Genomic DNA, 26650 nt, shown 5'->3' with positions numbered 1-26650 from the left:
GAACAACAGACTGGTTCCAAATAGGAAAAGGAGTACGTCAAGGCTGTATATTGTCACCCTGCTTATTGAACTTATTTGCAGAGTACATCATGAGAAACGCTGGGCTGGAAGAAGCACAAGATGGCATCAAGATTGCTGGGAGAAATATCAATAACCTCAGATATGCAGATGACACCACCCTTATGGCAGAAAGTGAAGAGGAACTCAAAAGCCTCTTGATGAAGGTGAAAGAAGAGAGTGAAAAAGTTGGCTTAAAACTAAACATTCAGAAAACGAAGATCATGGCATCTGGTCCCATCACTTCATGGGAAATAGATGGGCAAACAGTGGAAACAGTGTCAGACTTTATTTTTGGGGGCGCCAAAATCACTGCAGATGATGACTGCAGCCATGAAATTAAAAGACACTTACTCCTTGGAAGGAAAGTTATGACCAACCTAGATAGCATATTCAAAAGCAGAGACATTACTTTGCCAACAAAGGTCCGTCTAGTCAAGGCTATGGTTTTTCCAGTGGTCATGTATGGATGTGAGAGTTGGACTGTGAAGAAGGCTGAGCGCCGAAGAATTGATGCTTTTGAACTGTGGTGTTGGAGAAGACTCTTGAGAGTCCCTTGGACTGCAAGGAGATCCAACCAGTCCATTCTGATTTCTTTGGAAGGAATGATGCTAAAGCTGAAACTCCAGTAGTTTGGCCACCTCATGAGAAGAGATGACTCACTGGAAAAGACTCTGATGCTGGGAGGGATTGGGAGCAGGAGGAGAAGGGGATGACAGAGGACGAGATGTCTGGATGGCATCACTGACTCGATGGACGTGAGTCTGAGTGAACTCTGGGAGTTGGTGATGGACAGGGAGGCCTGGCATGCTGCGATTCATGGGGTCACAAAGAGTCGGACACGACTGAGCGACTGAACTGAAATAAGTGGTTTTATAAGTGTCTGTCATTTGTCAAATCACCCATTAATCTAGCTATTCCTTATTATTTTTCCATTAATCTCAACCTTTATTTAACTGAGGTATAACACTACTTCATGTAACAAATATGCCAAATTCATGTAGTATTTCAGGCCTACTTATGTTTCTAGTAAATTCTTTCATCTTATTACATGTTATATAGTACAAATAATTCCATTTATGAAGGCCACCTCTAGTATCAATTTTAAAACAAATGTTTCAGAATCTTACATCTAAAATCAGGAGCTAGTCTCAGACTAGCTGGATACATTAGCCACTGCTGGACTGCTACAACAACCTGTCAGTGGCTGCCTGTGAAAGAAAGCAAGCTCACCTGCAATGCACAGCCTCGAGTAACAGCTTCATCAGCATTTAGTGTTGTACTGATTTCTTTACCAAAAAATTTGCTGATCTTCTCTTTCACTGCAGGGATTCGTGTTGCACCACCAACTATCTCCACTGCATAAATATCTTCTTTCTTTAACTCTATTTAAAAACAATTAGAATAGACATTTAGATTAAAAGAATCTTTCAATTCGTGTTTTACAATGAAACAAAAGAGCAATATAACATCTTATCACAACAAAATAATTCACAAATATTTAAGAAAACCCACCACCACTCTTCATCCCCTCCACAGTAACATACACACACACACATAAAAGTGTGTGTCATTTGGAAGCAGGTAGTTGTATTTTAATGCTCAAAACAATGAGGGCAGGGTGGCACAGCAGTACTGAGATTTAAGAGGTGAGGGTGAGGAATATCTAAAGTCCTATATACTGCAGAAGTCCTGCAATCTCAGAAAGACTCACACCAAGTGTTAAAACACCAATAGTTAAGCTAGTCATAAAGAAAATAAAAGGCTGACACAAAGTGGTAAGGAAGTTCTGTCTGACCCAGCCTGACAGGCCTGTGTGGACTAAGACTAAGTAGACTTCAGGATACAGTCTGAGAGTATCAGTCGAGGGACCTCAGGGCTCTGCTGGCTCAGATTACGACACAGGGTCAGTCTCCCCATAACAGAAGGAAAGAGGGTACCACCCAAGGCTCTGCTGTCATTCATAAAATACCTCTTAATACCACCTGGCTTCCTGCTTACATTTTATGCAACAATCTGTTGAGTGACAATCTGTTGAGAAGGGCTATTTAAAGAAATGGGCTGTACCAGTATGAAAAGAACATACATTTGTCAAAATCCCTCCATTTTCATATCTGAGCCTGTGTCAAGATCAGAGTACAAGAGTGGACTCTAGGAAAAGGTCTGTCAAAGATTTGGGAAACAACAGTAGTAATATATTCTTAAATCAAACTTCTACCTTTTACCCTGAGATTAAATTAAGTATATGGTTATCATATCCACCTCCTTCTTAGTCAACAAGATTCACTGACAGAAAATCCCACAAAACTACCACAGCAACATTGCTAAAGATAATTTTTACCACCATGAAATACCTAAGACATTAAACCCATCTTTGAATCTGTCTGAATTATGTTTCTGGGGAAAACTATTAAGACTTTCCCAGATACTACTGGAGGTACTGCAGGGAGAAGATATTGGTAAAAAGAAGTTTAATGTAGCACTGAAGTAGTTCATACAATGAAAACTGGTACAACTGGGGATGGAGGGGTGGGGAGAGTTAACATTCTCCAAACAGCCCAAGATGAACAATTTAATCACAAAAATACTTACTGGCCTGTTCCAAAACACTACGAAGCGGTGGCTCCACTCTAGCTAAGAGATCATCACACATCTCCAGAAATTTGCCTCTATGAAAAAAAAACAACAGGTCAAGTCACAGTCCACTTTTATGTAGAATAAATAACTATAATCAAACAGACATAACAAGCACTGGCAAAGATGCCGAGAAACTGGACCTCATATACATTCTTGGCAGGAACATAAAATGTTACAGCCACTTTTGAAGAGTTTGGCAATTTCTCAACATATTAGTGGAGAAGGAAATGGCAACCCACTCCAGTGTTCTTGCCTGGAGAATCCCAGGGACGGGGGAGCCTGGTGGGCTGCCGTCTATGGGGTCACACAGAGTCGGACACGACTGAAGCGACTTAGCAGCAGCAGCAACATATTAAACATGGTGCTCCCCTATGCCCCAGCAATGCCACTCTAGGTGTTTCTCCATAACTGAAAACATGTGACCACACGAAACTCTGCACATAAATGGTCACACCAACATTATTCACAAGAGGCAAAAAAGTGTGAAAAACCCTAATATCCATTAACTGTATTCAGCAAAAAGGGAAGAAAATAATAAAAAGGACTGATTACACACTGAAACGTGGATGAACTTTGAAAACATTATGCTAGGTAAAATAAAGCCAATCACAAAGAAGACATATTATATGACTGACCCCATTTATATGAAATTATCAGAACTAAATCCAAAGAGACAAAGTAGATTAATGACTGCCTAGGGCTAAGGACAGGAAGAGCAGATGGGGAAAGACAAGTTACTGGGTAAGGGGAATCTTTTTCCCTTTAACTAATGCTTTATTTTTTAGACTGGTTTTAGGTTTACAGAGGGAGAAGGCAATGGCACCCCACTCCAGTACTCTTGCCTGGAAAATCCCATGGACGGAGGAGCCTGGTAGGCTGCAGTCCATGGGGTGGCTAAGAGTCGGACACGGCTGAGTGACTTCACTCTCACTTTTCACTTTCCTGCATTGGAGAAGGAAATGGCAACCCACTCCAGTGAGAATCCCAGGGATGGGGGAGCCTCGTGGGCTGCCATCTATGGGGTCACACAGAGTCGGACACGACTGAAGTGACTTAGCAGCAGCAGCAGCAGCAGGTTTACAGAGAAATAAACAGAAAGTACAGAGAATTCCCATATACCTCTTACTCCCAACTCAGTTTCCCTATTAGCATCTTGCATTAGTAAGATACATTTCTAACAACTGATGAGCCAATACTGATACATGGTAGTATAAATTAAGGTTCTACATAATTTGACAAATGGTGCAAGTATTCACCATTACCGTACCGTACTGAACAGTCTCACTACTCTAAAAATCTTCCATACTCTATTCATCCCTCCCTTCCACTGAACCTCTAACCATTGATCTTTTTATTGTCTCCACAGTTTTCTCTCTTCTAGAATGTCATATCATTATCACATAGAATGCCATATACAATGTCAAATATTTCTAGGATGTCATATAGCTGGAATCATACAGCCTTTTTAGACTGACTACTATTGCTTAGAAATATACATTTAAGATTTTCCCATGTCTTTTCACAGAACAATAGCTCATCTAGAGTTTCTTTATGAGGTGATGAAAATATTCTAAAACTGGGTTGTGGTAATGGTTGCACAATTCTATGAATATATTAAAACCCACTGAATTATAAATGTGTTAACTTTTACAAATTACATCTCAAAAAAAGAAAAACAGAAGAGGTATAGAATGCACCCACCAGAATGGCAAAAATTCAAGATCACTAATACCAATATTGATGAGGATGTGTAGCAACCAAAATCAAGTTTAAAATGACAGTTTTGTTCCTAATATCAAAAAAGTGGAAAGAGTTGAGTCCAGTAGTAGGAGAAAACCTAAGTCTACAGCGTCACACTAGGCAGCAATACACAAGGACAGATGATATATGCAACAACTAAGTCAGGGGTCCAAACCCGGGCCACAGACCAGCTCTGGTCCTCGGCCTGTTAGGAACCCGGCCACACAGCAGGAAGTGACTGGAGGGCAAGCTTCATCTGTATTTACAGTCATTCCCCATCACTCACATCACTACCTGAGCTCCACCTCCTGTCAGATCAGCAGCAGCGTAATAAATGTAATGTTCTTGAATCATCCAGGAATCATTCCCATCTTCCCTACCCCCAACATCTGTGGAAAAACTGTCTTCCACAAAACCAGGTCCAGTTGCCAAAACAGTTGGGGACTGCTGAACTAAATGAATCTCAGTTTCATGTTGACCAAAGAAGTCTTACACAAAAGACGAAATACTGTATGATTTCATTTACACTTCTAGAAAAGGTAAACGTAATCTATGTCCCTCAAAATAAAAGACCTTATCAGTGGCTGCCCTTGAGGATGGAGCCCTGAGAAAACTTCTAAAAGGATGGAGAGTAGTGGTTTGTAGGATGCATACAACTGTCAAAACTCAGCAAATGACACTTAAAACTCGAGCATGTCTTTATGTAAAGTAAACCAAAAACTACAAACATTAAACTCTGGTTAATACGCATACTTAAAAGTGTCTAGATAGATGGCTTTGAGATGCATCAAAAGATAAAACTGATGGGTAGACAGAAGGACGGACAGATCAATGGGTAGGTGAAAAAACAAGTAGTTAATATTATCGGTAGAGCCTAAGTGGCAGGATAAGAATGTTCACTGTAAAATTCTTCCACTTTTGCTGCATATTTGAAAATGTCCATAATAAAAACATGAAAAACGAAGTACACAGAGCATTCTAGAAAGACAGCAGTGGCAGAGGTCGTTCCTTTTTATAAAGTTTTACTGAAATTTAAATTCACATACAATAAAAATGACACAAAAAGTGTCGTATTTAAAGTGCACAATTCAATGCCTTTTAGTATATTCAGAATTGTGCAAGCATCACCACTATCAATTTTAAAACATTTTCATCACCCTAAAAGAGTATTTTTACCGCCATTAACATTATTCTTCCAACTCCACCAAAACCCTAGCCCTAGGCAACCACTCATTTTGGACATTTCATATAAACAGAATTAGACAAAATGTAGTAATTTTAACTTATTTCCTTCCTCTAGCATAAACTCTTCAAGGTTCATTCATGCTATACTATGCATCTATACGACAGTTTTTAAATTGCCAAATAATATTCTATTATATGGACATATATTTTGTTTATCAGTTGAGTTTTGTTTATCTAGTTTATCAGTTGATGTGAATCTGGGTTGTTTCCATTTTGGGGGTATCATAAATAGTGCTATGAACATTTGTGCATAAATTTTTGTGTAAATGTGTTTTCAGTTCTCTTGGATATATACCTAAGAGCAGAAATGCTGAATCATATGGTAACTCAGCATTTTACTCATTTTTATGTGAAATAAGTATTTCTGAGCTTTTAGGAGGGAAGTGAGCACTTCCATTAGAGATGCACTGGACATACGGAAAATAGTTTGGTGATTCCACAAAAATCTAAGTATATAATTACCACATGACCAAGCAATTCCACTCCTGGCTACACACCCAAAAGAAATGAAACAAGATACTCACACAACTTGTGGTGAACGTTTATAAAGCACTCATCACAAAAGCTAAAAGGTGGAAACACAGATGTCCAGTAATTGATGAATGGATGAATAAAATGTGATATGCCCACACAAATGGAATATTACTTGCCATAAAAAGCAATGAGGTACAAACACATACAACATGGATGAACTTAGAAACATTAAGTTAAAGAAGCCAGACACAAAAGAAGCCAAACATATAGTGTAGGATTCCACCTAATACATTATACAAACACAAGAAAGCTACAGTTTAATGAAAAAAAAATTAAAATGAAAACCATCACTTCAAGTAGACAAGAAAGGTGACTACAATCTGGTTACTAGGCACAGTAATCTAATTCTGGCAGACTAGAAGCAATTCTGATGCCCATCTCAACATTCTGAGCATGGCTCAGGCCACACTTTCCCAAACAATCCATAGTCGTCTTTGAATTCTACCAGTAAGTAGAGTTCACATCCTGAAAAAAATCCACGAAACCTGACCTGGTAACGGACACATTCTGGGTGTTTCTAAGGATAACCCTGAAACATCAAATTACCCAGAATTCTTATCATGTCATACAAAAAGACCTGTTGTCTCAAGTGATACTGAATTACTCAAAAACACAATTTCTGAGTCAATGACTAAAGCAAATTCCATATAATTCTGCATTAAAGCACTCTGCCCTGAATTTATGAAAACTAGTGACTCACGTTTAACACAGGCACATGTTGAAGAACTGCCAATTTCTTGGAACATTCAATTAACCAATTAACCAGAACAAACCAATTAGTTGAAATTATTTGAATAATCAAACTCAGCCTTCACATTAAAGGCAAGATCCTGAATGGGCTCTAATTTTTACCTACAAAATCTGAAGTTGTAACAATCATAATAACTTCAACAATTAGATAATTAAGGCTAATATAGAGAAACACCACAGTTCAGTTTACCATCAAAATATTAATATGGTTACCTATTCATAGTTCCAGAAACATCAACATCATTCATAAAACATTCAATGCTCAAAGGAAGGTCTGAAGCATTTGCACTCATCAATTTCTTGAGTTTCTCACACTCCTGAGACAGTCGTAATAATGCACGGATTTTGGACTTTATGTCTAGCTTGTATTTCTTTCCAAATTCTTCACAGAAGTGATTTACTAGCACCTCATCAAATTTTCTGCCTCCCAGTGTTGTATCAAATGCAGTGGCCAGAACCTTTGAGAAAAGATGATAATTAGTTAAAAAACTAACCAATTTAAAATTTTATCATGACATATATTTAACTGGTAAACTTAATAAAAAGGTGGTAAGGGACATTAAGGTCGAAACAAGGCAATGTTCATATGTCATTTAAACAAGGTTACAACCACTATGAAATGAGACATCATAACCCTCAATTTACAGATCTAGACAGATCTGACAATCTATAGGTCACAAAGATATTAAGTGGTAGAAGTAGAATTCAAAACCCAATCTCAATTTTAAAACCTATGCCTTCCCCACTACACCAATCTGACTCCAAACAATAATTATAATTCAAGAGCCAATACACTAACATGTCATATACAGTTCTAGTCTTATCTCTACCACAAAACTGCAAATAATACCAAAGGCTTATTTAGCTTCATGCAATTTACCACCAGAAAATATGCTAAAGCCTTAACTCACAGTAATCTGTTTCTATTCAACATAGAAGACTATAATTAGGTTGGGTTATCCTTTTCTAAATCTCTAAAGGAAATCAGAAGATCTAATTAAGATTCAATAATAGAAAACTGGCTAAGTGATGACCAACACCCTCAAAACTATCTCTTCAAAGAATGTTAAATGTCCTCAGGAAGTTTTTCTTAGTGAGTGATCTCATGAAAGAAAGAAAAAAAAATACAGAACTGAGTACAGTTCTGTGTAATTCCAATTTTGTTTTCATAAATGACTAGAATGAAATATATCAAACTGTAGTAAGATCATAAATGTCTTTCCTTCATACATATATGTTTCCAAATTTGGTATGATTCTATAGTAAGTATTTTGATAGTTAAATTTAAACTGTAATTGGAAAACTGACAAGTGACAGCTGATAGTGAAGCAAATACTAATACACATCACTCTGACTCAAAGACAAGGCTAAATTACAGCCAATACCTGCTGTCTAAGAAGTGAGACTATAAACTGGAATTTAGAAATAATCCTATTATAGATAAAAGTAAAGCTTAAACACTGAGAATAACACTTGGTCCATCATTTGTATCTGTAAAAATCATGATCCTCTTATTTCCCAACCATCCCCAAGATCTGCTTTATATTAAAAAAAAGGGGGGGGGGGGGACAAATCAGAATATAAAGCAGAATCAAGTCCATTTTTCAAAGAAACAAGGGACTGTTTCTTTGACAAACAAAGAGAAACTCAAAATACCCTTCAAATCGAAAAAATACTTATTCTGGGATAGGTAGTTCCATTGGACCAACCCCCAAGTTGGGGGAGCAGAAAGCCAATTTAGAGCTGGCAGCAAAAACCCTGATACAGAACCCAAGTAATTAAAGCAAATATGCAGATTATCCTTGGTTTTTAAGTACATTCTAGATAAAATCACCAAGCTAGAAAACTGATTTTATGTACCACTGAGGAACTAGCAAACACTATCAATCTGACTGTGACCCACAAAGGAAAAAAACTTATGGTTACCAAAGTTAACCACAGGAAGCTGAGGGGGAAGGATAAATTAGGAAGATGGGATTAACACGCCTATAAATAAACTAGAGAACCAATAAGGACCTACTGTATAGCACAGGGAACTACACTCAGTATTTTGCAATCTTGTAATTGTCCCTATAAGGAAAAAAGAATCTGAAAAAGAATTTACCAATATATGTATAACTGAATCACTATGCTGTAATACCTGGAACTAACACAACACTGAAGTGTAGTTTTCTTCAATTAAAAAAAAATTTTTAACTCACTGAACACCTAAAATCTATACCTTTCACTCTACATAAATTTTACTTTAATAAAGAGACTAATATAGGAAGTGTATACACATACTAAAAAAGCTTATTTCAACTGTGACCAGCATCACCCTCCGGTCCCTCTTTGCCATTAACATTACTAGACTTCTCTGTGTACAAAACTGCTTTCTCCTAGACATCTAGACTAGAAGTCCTAGGTGGGTTTCTTTTGGCCAGCCAAGTTCTAGTCACTCCACCCTGTTCCCAGAACATTCAAAACCTTAAGAGAATACCTTTATCATCTCTTAATCCTCAGTGTTAAGACACCTGAAGGGACTATACGTTAAAGACTCCCCCTAGTAAACCCGCTAGGCAAGCATTATTTTCCCCACATCACAGACAAAAAAAACAGGCTCAGGAATCTAAGGACTTTTTCCTCAAGTTCTATGCTCTTTGCTTCATTATCTTGTCAACACCTCAAAAATTACTTTGGGCCTCCAACTTCCACCCCACCCCTACACAACTAACTTCTAGTTCAGATGGCTCATACCAAGTTTCCACTACTGCAACAAAATTCTTTGAGATATCTTTATTTATGGCTGAGGTGGGCCCTCACTGCTTTCTCTAGCAGGCTTCCTCTAGTTGCAGTGGCTTCTCATGCTGCAGAGCACAGGCTCTAGGCGTACAAGCTTCAGTCCCTGTGGCGTCCAGGCTCAACAGTCGCAGCCCAAGGGCTCTAGAGCACAGGGCCAGTAGTTGTGGCACACAGGCTTCACTGCTGAGCAGCACGTGGCATCTTCCTGGACCACAAAACAAACCCACATCCCCTGCATTGGCAGGACGATTCTTCACCACTGGACCACCAGGGAAGCCCCGAAACACAACTCCATAACCAACTACTTTAAGTTGCCTCTCATGAATTTCTAATTGTCATACATCTGTAATACAGTCTCCTGGGAAAAATATACTTACTTTAAGTTTTCCTCTATTAAATGCACATACAGAAACTTGATAAGAAGAATGCCCCATGTCTACAAAAACTACATTTCTTGGTTTCTCTTCTAAGGCAGGAAGATCTTGTTTATAGATTCCATATGCAAGAGCAACTACACAATAATACAAAAATAAACATAATGTTATCATTTTAGTAGTAAACTTAAAATTCATTTACATAGGAAAAAAACAGATTTACAGCTGCAAAAAAAAGATTCAAAATCCTTATAAGCTCTGCATGGTTTATTCACGAATAACACTGACTTCGAAGAGATATACGTTGACATTCATTTCACTTTGGCTTCCTTAATGTTTCCAGTTCCAGTTCCAGCAACTGTGGCAATTTTTTCCAAAACCACTTTCTCCCACTTTTCCAAACATTTTCCCCATATTCCCTTGTGCCATCTCTCAACATTCCCATATATTCTGCCTCCTGAGATCTTGCTTTATAAACCCCACCCCTCTGACTCTACCGGCCCACAAGTTGGGAGAAAAACCCAATATTTAAACCAAAGCAATGCTCCAAACATGTAATAAATGCACTTCCTTTCCAAAAAAGCATGCAATTAAATATCAAAGTGCTATGAAGATACAGAAAAAATACCTGTCAAGTAAACTCTTCATATGTGACAGAGTACCCAAAAATACTGGTAAGTGCTCCAAGTAAAATATGGAATAAGAAACCCTAGGGTTTTAAGATTTCACAACCTTTGAGATTGAGCAAGTAAAAAAAAAAAATTCAGTTAATAGTCACTTACCTGCAGTAGTTTCATTCATTAATCGCAGACAATTGAGACCAGCAATCTGTGTTGCATCCACCACTGATCGTCTTTCTGCATCAGTATAGAAACAAGGAACCTATAAAAAGAATTTTTTAATTTACCATTATTATGGAGATTCCTGATTTAAAATACACCTGTCAAAAAAACAGTAAAATCCAGAAATGCCCTCAAATAGCTACAGCTATTTACTCTGTATATGATCAAGGAAATCTTTCAAAGCAGTACAGCGTATCTAGGCTATTCTATAGTCTTGGGACAAATGGACAGCCATACAGAAAATAAAGTTGCATCCCTACTAAACACCAAATACCAAAATATATTTCAAACCAAAGATGTAAATGTTTTTTAAAACTCATGACTATCAGAATAAAAGGCAATATTTACTGTCAAAGAAAGAAGGGGGAAAAAAAAGAAGGGATTTTCTAAATATAACACAAAACCCAAAAGAACCAGCAGGTCAAGATGAGCATCCTCTGGTGGCCAGTGCTGGGTCCCAAGATGTGGCCGGGAAATCAGTGGTACTGGGGCCAAGGGCCACAGCAAGCAGGACTGCTCGCTACCTCTCCCTCACCTGGCAGCAACAACAGCAGGCATCAGAGAGGCCCATGGGAGTGGGGGCACAGCCCGGTGTGTGGGACGCTCAGCTGGGCCCTGCTTCACTCAATCTGCATCATGCTTTTCTTGTTCTGGAAGCTGGTGCAGTGGCTAGGATTCACTGCCTCTGAGATCTTTGTGCACCTGCTGGGTGTTTTTTGTGCTACTGACCCTGTGTGATTACAGCCTGGCTCCAAGCTTCTCCTGGCTAAACATGTTTGTGCCCTTCTTCGCTGCTCACAAGCTTGGCACTACTTCCCCACTATCATCTCCATGCACCTCTCCCAGGACGGAGAGAAGCAGCTGGCTGTGCTCAGCCTTTTCTGCTGCTGCTGCTAAGTTGCTTCAGTCGTGTCCGACTCTACGCGACCCCACAGACAGCAGCCCAACAGGCTCCCCCGTCCCTGGGATTCTCCAGGCAAGAACACTGGAGTGGGTTGCCATTTCCTTCTCCAATGCATGAAAGTGAAAAGTTAAAGTGAAGTCGCTCAGTTGTGTCCGACTTGGAGAGACCCCATGGACTGCAGCCTACCAGGCTCCTCCGTCCATGGGATTTTCTAGGCAAGAGTACTGGAGTGGCTTGCCATTGCCTCCTCCTCAGCCTTTTCTGGGTATACACAATTCAAGTTCAAGATGATGCTGTGCCAGAAGCTGGTAGAGTAGTCTTAGGAGCTCTGATTTGGCCTGATCATGTCTCACGTCTTCATTCTCCTGAAGTTGCTCATGAGCTGCACCTGCTGAGGCAACTAGCCTTGCAGAGGATAAGCTGGACCCCAGGCTGAGGTCCCACTTCTACCATACCACTGAAGAAGCCTGGACCTGAAAGTTGGCCTGTGCCCTGCCCAGTGTCCACTTTTCTCTATACCAATCATGTCTAAAATTATTCCCTCAGCACGGATACAAAGAGCAGCCTTGATCCTTAAAATGTATTCCCTCTTATTTCACGCTTTGAATAGCTAATCCTGAATTAAGATCCTAGTAAAAGCCCCAGGCCACACAGTCCTGACCTCCTCTGACAGTTGAAAACTGCATATAAGTTAAATGGTCTGATGAGCTCTGAGTATTTTCATGGATTTGGGAAAGGACTCGTCATACAAAGCCTGCTAAGCTGGAATCAGTGTTTCCCCTGGCCAGCAGAGCCAACCTGTGAGTTCTCTGTCCCATCCCCTGAGACAAGACTTCCTTGACACTCGATCTCTTTTTAAAAAAAGTATAAACCAGCTTGTGAATCCTCTCCTGTGCTACTGGGGAGGATAGCCCTTATCATCATTCCAACCCAAGCAGAGTACGTTGAGTAAGCATGATTGGGACCCTATCTGGAGTCCAGTCGCCTGAGAAAAAAGAACTTTTCACTTGCTTTCAAGGTGCTACTTGGTTTCCAATCCCAGCAGAATGCAGTGCCATGACTCTTCCACCACCTTGTGGCCAGCACTGTTAGCGCACCTAAGACAGATTTAGGACCAGACAGAGATCTTTTCAAGAAAACTGGAGAAACCAAGAGAACATTTGATGCAAAGATGGGCACAATAAAGGACAGAAACAGCAAGGACCTAAAAAAAGTAGAAGAGATTAAGAAGAGGTGGCAAGAATACACAGAAATGTACAGAAAAGGTCTTAATGACCTAGATAACCACGATGGCATGATCATTCACCTAGAGCCAGACAGCCTGGAGTACGAAGTTAAGTGAACCTCAGGAAGCATTATGACGAACAAAGCTAGTGGAGTGATAGAATTCCAGTTAAGCTATTTCTAATTCCACAACATGATGCTGTTAAAGTGCTGCACTCAATACACCAGCAAATGTGGAAAACTCAGCAGTGGCCAAAGGACTGAAAAAGGTCAGTTTTCATTCCAATCACAAAGAAGGGCAATGCCAAAGAAATCTTCAAACTACCATACAACTGTGCTCATTTCACATGCTAGCAAGGTCATGCTCAAAATCCTTCAAGCTAGGTTTCAATAATACGTGAACCAAGAACTTCAGAGGTACAAGCAGGATTTAGAAAAGACAGAGGAACCAGAGATCAAATTGCCAGTATCCGTTGGATCACAGATAAAGCTATGGAATTTCAGAAAAACATCTACTACTGCTTCATTGATTACGCTAAAGCCTTGGACTGTGTGGATCACAACAAATTGTCAAAAAAGAGATGGAAATACTAGACCACCTTACCTGTCTCCTGAGAAATCTGTATGCAGGTCAAGAAGCAATAGTTAGAACTGGACATGGAACAACAGACTGGTTCAAAATTGAGAAAGAAGTACATCAAGGCTGTATATTGTCTCCCTGCTTATTTAACTTACATGTGGAGTACATTATGTGACATGTCAGGCTGGATGAATCACAACCTGGAATCAAGATTCCCAGGAGAAATATAAACAACCTCAGTTATGCAGATGATACCACTTTAACGACAAAAAGCGAAAAGGAACTAAACAGCTTCTTGATGAGTGGTGAAAGAAGAGAATGAAAAAGCTGCCTTAAAAACTCAACATTCAAAAAACTAAGATCATGGCATCTAGTCCTATCACTTCATGGCAAACAGATGGGCAAAAAGTGGAAATAGTGGCAGATTTTATTTTCTTGGCCTCCAAAATCACTACAGATGGTGACTGCAATCATGAAATTAAAAGACACTTGCTCCTTGGGAAGAAAAGCTTCTGACAAACTTAGCTATTAAGAAGCAGGGACATAACTCTGCCAACAAAGGTCCATACAGTCAAAGCTATGGTTTTTCCAGTAGTCATGTACGGATTTGAGAGTTGAACTATAAAGAAAGCTGAGTGCTGAAGAACTGATGCTTTCCAACTGTGGTACTGGAGAAGACTCTTGAGAGTCCCTTGGACTGCAAGGAGATCAAACCAGTCAACCTTAAAGGAAGTCAACCCTGAATAGTCATTGGAAGGACTGATGCTGAAACTCCAATACTTTGGCCACCTAGTGGGAAGAGCCAACCCACTGGAAAAGACCCTGATGCTCGGAAAGATTGAGGGCAGGAGCAGAAGGCAGTGACGGAGGATGAGATGGCTAGATGGTGTCACTGACTCAATGGACATGAGTGTGAGCAAGCTCCAGGAGATGGTGAAGGACAGGGAAGCCTTGCGTGCTGCAGTCCATGGGCTTGCAAAGAGACAGACACAACTCAGTGACTGAACAACAAAGGGATAAGAAGAGGGCTTTCCAAGTGGCATAGTGGTAAAGTATCCGCCTGCCAACACAGGAGATGCAGGTTTGATCCCTGGGTCAGGAAGGTCGCCTGAAGGAGGAAAACTGCAACCCACTCCAGTATTCTTGCCCGGAGAATTCCACGGACATAGAAGCCTGGAAGGCTAGAGTTGGGCATGACTGAGCTCGCACACAAGGGATCAGAAGGAGGGGCAGGTGTTCTAATGCTCACAGGCACTGAGACCTACGAATGTTAAGTTTACAAGTGATCACAGCCCACGTCTGTTGGACTGATATCTTTGGTTTGATGTCAATCAGGTGCCAAATGAGAGCAATTGCTAAGATAATGTTTTGCTATGGAAGGAAAAGGGGGAGCAGAACTGAAACATTTGATTCATTAAGAAATTCTAATAACCTAATGAGGAAAAATATTTGCAACTCGCATTATAAAACAGCAAAGAACTAATCTCTCTAATATTCAAAGAACTACAAATCAAAATGAAGACCACGCTTCTCTGGTAGCTCATTAATAAAGAATCCGCCTGCCAACACAGGAGACGTAGGTTCGATGCCTGATCCAGGAGGATCACACATGCCACGGAGCAACTAAGCCTGCGGGCCACAGCTATTCAGCCTGTGCTCTAGAGCCCTGGAGTTGCAACTAATGAAGCCCACATGCCCTAGAGCACATGCTCTGTAACAGAAGAGGACCCCACAATGAGAAGCCCACACACTACAACCAGAGAGCAGCCCCACTTGCAGCAACTAGAGAAAAGCTTGTGCGGCAACGAAGACCTAGCACAGCCAAAAATAAACAATTTTTTTTAATTAGAAGTTTTAAAAATGCAGTAGAGAAAAGGATTTTAAAAAATGTTTTCTAAAAAACTGAAGACCATAAATTCAAAATAAAATGAGGAAAGGATAGGAATATTTCACAAAAAGTGAAATACAAAATGGTTTATAAATTCTAAAACATTCAAGTTTACCTAAAAAGTAAAATATCAAAATTGCACATACTTTGCTACCATTATTCATCAATCAGAATTATTTGACGTGCCAATAAGCTGAGCTGATGAGGCTGTGGTCAAACAAGCCCTCTTATGCACTGCTGACATAAGTATAAATTAGTACAAACTCTCTAAAGGGCAATTAAACAATAGTTGTTAAAATTTAAAACATATGTATCCTCAGTCCCAGCAACTGCACTTCTAGGAAGTTAGCCAATAACCTACAAACTTATCATGTAAGAGCAAAATGTATTTGTCCAATTTTTACTCACTGAAATATTCTTGGCAATTAAACAGACAAAATCTGGAAGTAACCGAGATATCCAACAGGAAGAGACCGTGCTGTGTTGTGTGCTTAGTCGCTCAGTCGTGTCCGACTTTTCGAACCCATGGACTGTAGCGCACCAGGCTCCTCTGTCCATGGGAATTCTCCAAGCAAGAATACTGGGGTGGGTTGCCATGCCCTCCTCCAGGGGATCTTCCCAACCCAGGGGTCAAAGCTAGGTCTTCTGCATTGCAGGTGGATTCTTTACCGTCTGAGCCACCAGGGAAGCCCATGAATACTGCAGTAGGTAGCCTATCCTTTCTTTAGGGGATCTTCCCACCCCAGGAATTGAACTAGGGTTTCCTCTGTTGCAGGAGGATTCATTACCAGCTGAGCCACCAAGGAAACGCCCCAAAAAAGAGACTATGGTTAAATATTAATAGATTATGGTACATGCATAAACTGGGACATTCTGCTCCACTACATGGAACGAAGCACCTCTCTAATGCTATGGAACAAATAAGGTAAACCGTCCAAAATTTATTAAAAGAAAAATAAAAGTAAAGAAGGACCTATACTTACTTGCTTGCGTACATAAAAACCTCTGGAAAGATCTGTAACAAAATGGTAAAACTAGTAATCTCTGCAAAGGAAAATCTACTTAGTAGGTAGCAGAGGTGCTAAAGCTTCCCATACACCCTTTTATACATGTGATTTGATTCGAACACAAGGGCTATTATTACCTTTCCCAAAATATAAAGCTTATATTTAACAATAATCAGTTTACAAATAGAACAAAATACACCCAGGCCCTATTTACATAGCAATCAGATACACCATAGCACCAAAATCTAGAGCAGCAATTGCACAGAAGAGAGTTCACATAGAGGCCAGAGACCACTATCCTTAGATAGGCCCGATGGCAAGGTTAGCCCTTCCCTGGATCCAGGAATCTGAATAAGTAGTTCCCTAAAGCAAAAGCAAAATTTCCCTAAATCATTCACTGTGCCTAAACTGTACAACATAGTTTATGTTTTTATCCTTAAATTTCCTTCTGGAATTCTCGTATTTTGGTACATCCAAGGTATAGCATGCCTTTGTGAATGACTTCCAACAGAAATCCTGGACTGAGCCTCAGGCAGAACTCTCCTGGTGTATAATATTTCACGTGTATTGTTACAACTTGTTTTTGGAGGAATTAAGCACTTCTGGCCTAACTCCAATGGATGGGGACTCTTGGAAGCTTTTAGCTGGTTTCCTCCAGATGTTCTCCACATACCATTTCCCTTTATTGACTCTGCTTTGCATCCTTTCACTATAATAAATCTTAGCCATGAATATGGCTTTATTCTGAGTCTTGTAAACTCTCCAAGTAAATCACCAAAATTCTCAAGGACCCGCAACACATAACTTAATCCCTCACCCTTTAACTTGATCCCAAAAGCTGGAAATGCATATCAGGCAGTCTTGCCATTTTACATAAAATTTACCTCTATACAGAGCAAATTTTGTAACCCTGCTTATTTAACTTCTATGCAGAGTACACCACGAGAAACATGGGGCTGGAAGAAGCACAAGCTGGAATCAAGATTGCTGGGAGAAATATCAATAACCTCAGATATGCAGATGACACCACCCTTATGGCAAAAAGTGAAGAACTCAAGAGCCTCTTGATCAAAGTGAAAGAGGAGAGTGAAAAAGTTGGCTTAATGTTCAACATTCAGAAAATTAAGATCATGGTATCCAGTCCCATCACTTCATGGGAAATAGATGGGGAAACAGTGAAAACAGTGGCTGACTTTACTTTTCTGGACTCCAAAATCACTACAGATGGTGACTGCAGCCATGAAATTAAAAGACACTCCTTGGAAGGAAAGTTATGACCAACCTAGACAGCATATTAAAAGCAGAGACATTACTTTGCCAACAAAGGTCCATCTAGTCAAGGCTATGGTTTTTCCAGTGGTCATGTATGGATGTGAGAGTTGGACTATAAAGAAAGCTGAGTGCCAAAGAATTGATGCTTTTGAACTGTGGTGTTGGAGAAGACTCTTGAGAGTCCCTTGGACTGCAAGGAGATCCAACCAGTCCATCCTGAAGGAGATGAGTTCTGGGTGTTCATTGGAAGGACTGATGCTGAAGCTGAAACTCCAATACTTTACCTACCTGATGCAAAGAGCTGACTCATTGGAAAAAACCCTGATGCTGGGAAAGATTGAGGGCAGGAGGAGAAGGGGACAAAAGAGGATGAGATGGTTGGATGGCATCACCAACTCAATGGACATGGGTTTGGGTGGACTCCGGAGTTGGTGATGGACAGGGAGGCCTGGCGTGCTGCGGTTCATGGGGTCACAAAGAGTTGGACACGGCTGAGCAACTGAACTGAATACAGAGCAAAATTCAGAATCAAAGTTAGGACAGTAGGTGGGGGAAATGTCCACTGAAACCTGAAAGTCCACTAGAGATTTGGGGGAAAGCAGAAACCATCTAAGAAACAGTGCCTGTATTGAATTTGAGCTCTTTAAAGGAAGTAGCATTCTTCTTTGCGTCCTCCAAATGTGGATTATGGGCCATAATCCAGTTCTTCCTGACAAAAGTCAGTACGATTTTACTAGATAGACAAGAAACAAGAACTCCATCAGACAAAGACTATGGGGTGAAATAACAGTGCACCAAAATCAAGACAAAATAGGCCCATAAACAACAAAGTTCTACTGTACAGCACAGGGAACTATGTTCAATATCCTGTCACAATCGTAATGGAAAGGAATACATATATGCACATACACACACACACACACACACACACACACACACACACACACACACACACATATATATGGGGCTTCCCTGGTGGTTTAGACGATAAAGAATCTGCCTGCAATGCATAAGACCTGAGTTCCATCCCTGAGTGGGGAAGAGCCCTTAGAGAAGCGAACAGTAACCCACTCCAGTCTTCCTGCCTGGAGAATTCCATGGACAAAGGGGCTGGGCAGGCTACAGTCCATGGGGTTGCAAATGAGTCAGATACAACTTAGCAACTAACACATTACATGTATACATATATAAATGTATTCAATATAACCAAGTCACTCTGCTATACAGGGAAATTACACTATAAATCAGCTATACGTCAAAAAAAATTTTTTAATAAAAATTTAGAAAGACAAAAGAAGCCAAAGAACTAAAATATCAGATAACAACTGATGCAGAATGAGGTGATTCACTGGAAAAGCAAATTCAACCACCTAAATTTCAACAGTACCTAAGGACGCCAGCATACTACAAGCACAAAACTGTAAACAGCCAGGTTTCCATCTAAATAGGCAAGTGGAAAATACAAGATGAAGTCTACTGCTGTCTTGCCCTTAGTGCTGGATATAAAAACAGCAAAGATACAGAGACAGGAATAGAGAAAAAGCATTTCTTATTAAGAGTATTCAACTAATTCAACAAACAAGAGGCTACCATGTGCCAGGCACTATGTGGGGTGCTAGAAGGAATCCAGGAAGAAGCGGGCTTAGTCAAAGATAAGCCTTTAAACAGACAGAATAGAAGCAAGAGCAAAAACTAGGGAAGGAAAAAAAATTCATGAGAACCAATCTGAAAAGTTCTTAAAATAACGGTTACCACCTAAGACAAAAAGCAATTTTATTTTCAATTAACAGCTTTCTTCTTTCTGCTTCTTCATAGACCCTAATAATGCGTAGGGATGAAACTTACTGAAACAACACAGTCCACAACAGGCTTCTTAAGAACACTTTCTGCTGTCTCCTTCAGTTTGGATAAAAGCATGGCAGTCACCTGCTCCGTGGTAAAACTACGTTCCTCCTCCATATACTTCACCTGCAATAAAAAACAAAAGAATCTAAACATTGTATTTCTTCATGTCCTAAAAACCTAAAATGAATAATTTATAAATCATCAGTGGAACATTATCTCAAGAGGAAATTCAGAAAGCTAGTTTTGGAAGCAAAAATAATTTAAAGGTCACTTTTAGCTTGTTAACATGCTTACCAACCAGGATACCTGGAGATGAGATTCAGTTCAATTCAGCTCAGTCATGTCTGACTCTTGCGACCCCATGGACTGCAGCATGCCAGGCTTCCCTATCCATCACCATCTCCCAGAGCTTGCTCAAATTCATGTCCATCGAGTTGGTGATGCCATCCAACCATCTCATCCTCCGTCATCCCCTTCTCCTCCTGCCCTCAATCTTTCCCAGCCATCAGGGTCTTTTCAAATGAGTCAGTTCTTCACATCAAAGTATTGGAGTTTCAGCTTCAGCATCTGTCCTTCCAACGAATATTCAGGACAAATTTCCTTTAGGAATGACTGGTTTGATATCCTTGCAGTTCAAGGGACTCTGAGAGTCTTCTCCAACACCACAGTTCAATAGCATCAATTCTTCAGTACTCAGCTTTCTTTACAGTCCAACTCCTATAGCCATACATGACAACTGGAAAAACCATAGCTTTGACTAGATGGACCTTTGCTGGTAAGGTCAAGTCTCTGGTTTTTAATATGCTATCTAGGTTGGTCATAGCTTTTCTTCCAAGGAACAAGCATCTTTTAATTTCATGGCTGCAGACACCATCTGCAGTGATTCTGGAGCCCCCCAAAATAAAGTCTGTCTCTATTTCCACTGTTTCTCCATCTATCTGCCATGAAGTGATGAGACCGGATGCCATGATCTTAGTTTTCTGAATGTTGAATTTTAAGCCAACTTTTCCACTCTCTTTTACTTTCATCAAGAGGCTATTTAGTTCTGCTTTGCTTTCTGCCATAAGGGTGGTGTCATCTGCCTATCTGAGGTTACTGATATTTCTCCCAGCAATCTTGATTCCAGCTTGTGCTTCATCCAGCCCAGCATTTCACATCATGTACTCTACATGTAAGTTAAATAAGCAGAGTGACAACATACAGCCTTGACATACTCCTTTTCTGATGTGGAACCAGTCTGTTGTTTCATGTCCAGTTTTAACTGTTGCTTCTTGACCTGCACACAGATTTCTCAGGAAGCAGGTAGGTAGTCTGGTATTCCCATTTTTTGAAGAATTTTTCACAGTTTGCTGTAATACACACAGTCAAAGGCTTTGTTTTGGCATAGTCAATAAAGCAGAAGTAGATGTTTTTCTCGAACTCTCTTGTTTTTTCTGTGATTCAAGGGATGTTGGCAATTTGATCTCTGGTTCCTCTGCCTTTTCAAAACCTAGCTTGAACATTTGGAAGTTCTCAGCTCACGTACTATTGAAGCCTAGCTTGGAGAATTTTGAGCATTACCTTGCTAGCATTGTTCTTTACAGCACTGGACTTTACTTCCATCACCATTCACATCCACAACTGAGCATTGTTTGTTTTGGCTCCATCTCTTCATTCTTTCTGGAGTTATTTCTCCAATCTTTTCCAGTAGCATATTGGGCACCTACTGACCTGGGGAGTTCATCTTTCAGTGTCATATCTTTTTGCCTTTTCGTATTTTCATGGGGTTCTCAAGGCAAGAATACTGAAGTGGTTTGTCATTCCCTTCTCCAGCAGACCACGTTTTGTCAGAACTCTCCACCATGACCCGTCTGTCTTAGGTGGCCCTACACAGCATGGCTCATAGTTTCACTGAGATAGACAAGGCTGTGGTCCACGTGATCAGTTTGATTAGTTTTCTGTGACTGTGGTTTTCATTCTGTCTGCCCTCTGACAGGTAAGAGTAAGAGGCTTAGGGAAGCTTCTGATGGGAGACAATGACTGTGGGGGAAACTGGGTCTTGTTCTGATGGGTGGGGCCATGCTCAGTAAATCTTTAATCCAATTTTCTGTTGATGAGCAGGGCTGTGTTCCCTCCCTGTTTGACCTGAGACCAAACTGTGGTGGAAGTAATGAAGGTAATGGTGACCTCCTTCAAAAGGTCCCATGCACACACTGCCACACTCAGTGTCCCCAACCCTGCAGCAATCCACCACCGACTCATGCCTCCTCCAGACACTCCTGGACACTCACAAGCAAGTCTGAGTCAGTCTCTTGTAGGGTCACTGCTCCTTTCATCTGCGTTCATGAGGACCACTATGTAAACGGTATGTTCTGACCACCAGCAAAATTTGAGAAAACTACCTGGGAAGAAGCAAACTGGTGTGTAGCTCCCCATAACCCATACTGCCCCTCCATTAAAGGGCCTGGTGGTGGAAACTATTTTACCATCTGACATACTATGTATACTTTACTTTGCTCACTGTGTTGACTTTATAATCATCACCTCAATTAGGATCCAATCTAAGGCAATAGTTTTTGTCAGATCTGGTGACCCGATGGACATGAGTTTGAGCAACCTCCAAGAGTTGGTGATGGACAGGGAAGCCTGGCGTGCTGCAGTCCGTGGGGTCACAAAGAGTCGGACACGACTGAGCGACTGAACTGACTATTCACTGTCTTAGTCCCAACATCAAGGACAGACCTGACAAAATAAGTAACTGCTGACACCTTCAAGATATCCTACACCATGCATAAAGGTATGAAATTCTGACAAGGGTACAAACTGTAAATGCAGAAAAGACTGCCTAAGGTAAGGTCCTATTCCACGTCCATACTTCCCAACTACAACACAGACCAAAAAATGTCAACTCTGTACTTTTAGCTCCAGCTCCAACTTGAACACCATCTTCTCACCTTCTCCCTCCCAAACCCAACTATAATTTATTCTGGTTTAGAATAGTTTCTCACCTTACTGAATACAGATGGGAAAATAATCCTCCCAGTGAGCCTCTTTCAAGGCTACCTCTTCTTTTCTCATGTAAGTCTTCCAAAATTCCTCCAGCCTCATACTTGGATCCACAGGTTCTCCCTAGTCTCTCCCTCCCTTGGCTCTTCTGACTAAATTTGCCAATACCCACCCTATTTCTTTCATAACTATTAAGTAATCCTCATTTCCTCATCTCCGTTTCTTTTCCTCCTCTGCACTTCTTATCCATCATTAGGCCCATTAAAACTGTTTTTAAATTACTGCTGAAAATACCCTAAGTAAAGCCAGTGATCATTTTTCAGTTATCAGAATTCTTTACTTTCAAATTCAACTGAATTCTCAGCTACAACTGCAAAACTATCTTTTTCCCACAATTTTCAACATCTCTTGGACTTGAACCTGTTCCCATGATCCTTAGTTCTCCAAATGGGGTGTCTCAAACATCAAATATCCTTTCTCTAAACTCGGTTGCCTGGAAAGCTCAAACATACTTCTGGATTCCTCTTACCACCTGAGTGCAAGAGACAGACGTGTTCACTATACCCATTGCTCAGCCTCTCATCTTTTTCGAATGATCAGCTCATGTCATGCTTCACAAAGAGATTCTCCTAGATGTTCCAGAGATAGCAAAGACTAAACTCCCTTTTCTCCAAAAGAACATCACCACTTTCCAATCCTACTGTCAAGAGTATGACTACGTATCTGGGAGTGACTTTCAAGTGTTGATTTCTTTTCTTGCTCTTCCAGTAATCACTCACTAAAATCATACCAGAAAGACTACTGGGAAGATTGCTGCATTAGAAAACAAGACAAGAAGTTAACTTCACATCATCACCACCTATCTGTTTAACCCCTATTAACAGTGCCACCTATGGCTCCCAAATAAAAGCCAGATCATTAAAAAAAAAAAAAAAAGCCAAATGGTCTTCACCAGCAAGACTTTTCCAAAGCATTTGTAACGATTTTCATTACAAGTTAAAACTAGAATGGTATGATATACATTGATCTGATAGCATTCTCAAGGGCTTCCCTGATAGCTCAGTTGGTAAAGAATCCGCCTGCAATGCAGGAGACTCCAGTTCAATTCCTGGATCAGGACGATCTGCTGGCGAAGGGTTAGGCTATCCACTTTAGTATTCTTGGACTTCCCTTGTGGCTCAGCTGGTAAAGAATCCACTTGCAATGTGGGAGACCTGGGTTCGAGCCCTAGGTTGGGAAGATCCCCTAGAGGAGGGAATGGCTACTCACTTCTATACACTGATCTGATGACATAAAATACTGTATTTCAATCATAAGGCATTATCTTCAGAACCTTACCTTTATACCTGTTAACCCAGTGGGCAACTGCACAATATCATATGCAAGTTTGGATTTTTCTGCCTCCACAAATGGATCAGAGAATGCTCGGCCATGGAATCTTTTAAATCCTTGGACTGTGTTCTTTGCATTGGAAATTACCTAAGAGAAAGGATATCAGAGTCAAAGAGTAGAAAGACTATTATAACAGCAATTAAATTGGGGGGGGAGGGGATTCAAAAGTCTCAGGATTAAATCAGAATCCTTTTCACGCCACAAACTTTCCTTCCTAGTTTGCTTCCTTCAGCACTAAACCTTTATAAATGATGCCTTCTGAAGTGAGGAGTGACGAACCTATACAGGTCACACAGTGGCTGCCTAGGACCAGAGCCCAGTTTGTCTTACTTCCTCAGTAAGACAGATCATTACCCTTGTAAAAATATTTCCTGTTATTAAACTTCTAATGAACATTTACATTAAAGTTTTATCTTTTAAAAATTACCTGTAGTTTGTGATTCAAACTTTCCAGGAGTCAATCCAACAGTATATATTAATTCAGTTATTCTAGTGAATGAAACTTACCATAAAGAAAAAACAGATGACACTAAGCCCACAAAGACAAATGCAAATAAACTGACACAGTATTATTTATCACAACAGAAAACTGGAAAGAGCCTACAGGGTCAACGACAGGGAAATGAGTAAATAAATTACAGTCTATCCATACAATGGATAAATTATTTTAGAAGTCTGGAGACAAGTATCTATATGATATGATGTCACTTTCTTAGAGTAGGGGAGAAAAACATTTATACGCTTATAAAAGGTTACACATTAAGACAATAACTGATTTTTGGACAGTGGTAGTATGCTAACTTCTAAATGCCTTATACTTGTACACCTGCATTTCCTTAATTTATCTCTAACAAAACTACTGTAATTTATGAAAAAAATACTGGCAAAGATATTCAAAAACTGAAAATGAATTTCTGCTCAAGACTTATGGACTCCTCTTCCCAATGCAGAACTGCAACAAGTCCCAGGGAAAAACAACAACAGAGCTCCTCTGAATCCAATATGTCAAAGGCACAAACAGAAGTTCTTTTGTAAAACAATATGAGGCCTCCAAAGTCAGGCTCTGCTTCAGTAAGCTGCCAAGAAATTCAATACCACAATAACTATGTCAACCTAGAACTAGGCAGCCAGTTTAGTATAACAACTATTCTCAATAATGAACGCAAGTTTAAAACCAAAACAGCTCTGTATTTGCTACCTGCTGTCTTCTAAAACATCTTGAACTTTCTGCAACTTATAAAACACCCAATTTAATTAAAAATCAATTGGTCAAGCACCATTTGGGGGGGCTTATAAATCTTAGGCCCAGATTGGTCCAGAAAAAGACAGTTATTCATTCTATTATGTTGCTCCAGACTGAACTATAGAAAGATCTAACATGCAACTCCTTAATTTTATACAACCTCAGGCACTGAGAAAAATACAACTCTTCAGGTTCTGCTGCTCTGCTTACTGAGAAACAAGCAAGTAAGTCAGGCTCCTGGTTTAAAAGTAACCTAATGGTAAGTGTGCTTCTCCAAGTATCCTCTCCTTCCTTGAGAACCTTGATCAACAAGGTCAAATCTAGAGACAACACTGACCCTAAATATGAGTAAGATGAAAATTCAACAAGACAGACTTTACTGATTAAATACCCAGGGGGAAAAAATTGTTAACTCAGGAACAAGTAAAACCTTGCTTTAACAGTATCTAGGGAAAACACATCCTGGTAGTTTGCATTAAACAGACCACTGTTCATGCTATTTTAAAAGCTCTTTGCTTCTCACTCAAGTGCATGAGAATAGGTTTGTCTCTCAATTGCACACGTGGGGGCTCCCAGTGCTCCACACATAATGGGCACTGAAAGAGCTGCTGCATGGGAGGATGGACCAACCACAGAAATAAGTATGAGAAAAACAGAACTCTACCTGGCTTTTAGCTGCTGCTCCAATTGAGCGATTCTTAGGTCCAAAAGAAATGCAAGCCCTAAAAGATAAAACAAACATTTAAGCATTAAACCTTACTGCAACATTACATCCAAAACCAGAGCGGACAAGATTTCTGAGTCTCAGCCAAAAAGCCCTGTTTTTTAACTGCACACAATAAGTCTATGATTTTGACCTTTCTACTGAGTAAAACTGCCCATGGAATGCACTGCTTCTTAGAATAATGGGAATTCTGTAACTGAGATGTTGAAGCACAAGTCTGATAAAGTCTGGTGTTCAAAATTCCAACATAAAATAATATGCTGTCATATTAATACATCAATTAAATGTTCTTTTTGTTTTATAAACAGCTCATAACTTCACCAAGAGAGTAGTCTACAAGCCCTGAAAACAACTCTTATCTTATTGTAAATATATGGAAAGTTATTTTTCTAGAACTAGTTTCCAAGGACTCAATTTTTTTTTTTTTTTAAAGATTCAATTTCTGACAAGGAACTTCATTCCCACTTCTGAACACATTCTTCCAAATCAATTCATATACTGCCTGCTGGTTTCACCTATATGACACTTATTTTAGAAAGCAAAATTGATACCTGCTTAAAGGTATAAATACTTTAAAACACTGTGTTTAAGCTTAGAAAGTCAGTTATATTTGGGAGTTGATGCCT

At 40.0% G+C, this 26650-nt stretch overlaps 1 protein-coding gene across 1 annotated transcript in view; it reads right to left on the bottom strand.

The window, feature by feature from the left end:
- Nucleotides 1-26650, bottom strand: part of HSPA4 (heat shock protein family A (Hsp70) member 4) — a 54166-nt gene that overhangs the window by 17755 nt on the left and 9761 nt on the right. The window contains exons 2-9 of the mRNA XM_055553642.1: nucleotides 25965-26022; nucleotides 24004-24144; nucleotides 19681-19803; nucleotides 10901-11000; nucleotides 10122-10255; nucleotides 7177-7421; nucleotides 2650-2726; nucleotides 1291-1442 (exon numbers count right to left, since the gene is read on the bottom strand). Coding sequence (XP_055409617.1) covers nucleotides 1291-1442; nucleotides 2650-2726; nucleotides 7177-7421; nucleotides 10122-10255; nucleotides 10901-11000; nucleotides 19681-19803; nucleotides 24004-24144; nucleotides 25965-26022 — 1030 coding nt within the window. The remainder of the gene's footprint in view (nucleotides 1-1290; nucleotides 1443-2649; nucleotides 2727-7176; nucleotides 7422-10121; nucleotides 10256-10900; nucleotides 11001-19680; nucleotides 19804-24003; nucleotides 24145-25964; nucleotides 26023-26650) is intronic.

Source organism: Bubalus kerabau, chromosome 1 (assembly GCF_029407905.1).
Source record: "Bubalus kerabau isolate K-KA32 ecotype Philippines breed swamp buffalo chromosome 1, PCC_UOA_SB_1v2, whole genome shotgun sequence".
NCBI classification, from domain to species: Eukaryota; Metazoa; Chordata; class Mammalia; order Artiodactyla; family Bovidae; genus Bubalus; species Bubalus kerabau.
The sequence above is the reverse complement of the archived record's forward strand: the minus strand, read 5'-3'. Positions and strand labels throughout refer to the sequence as shown.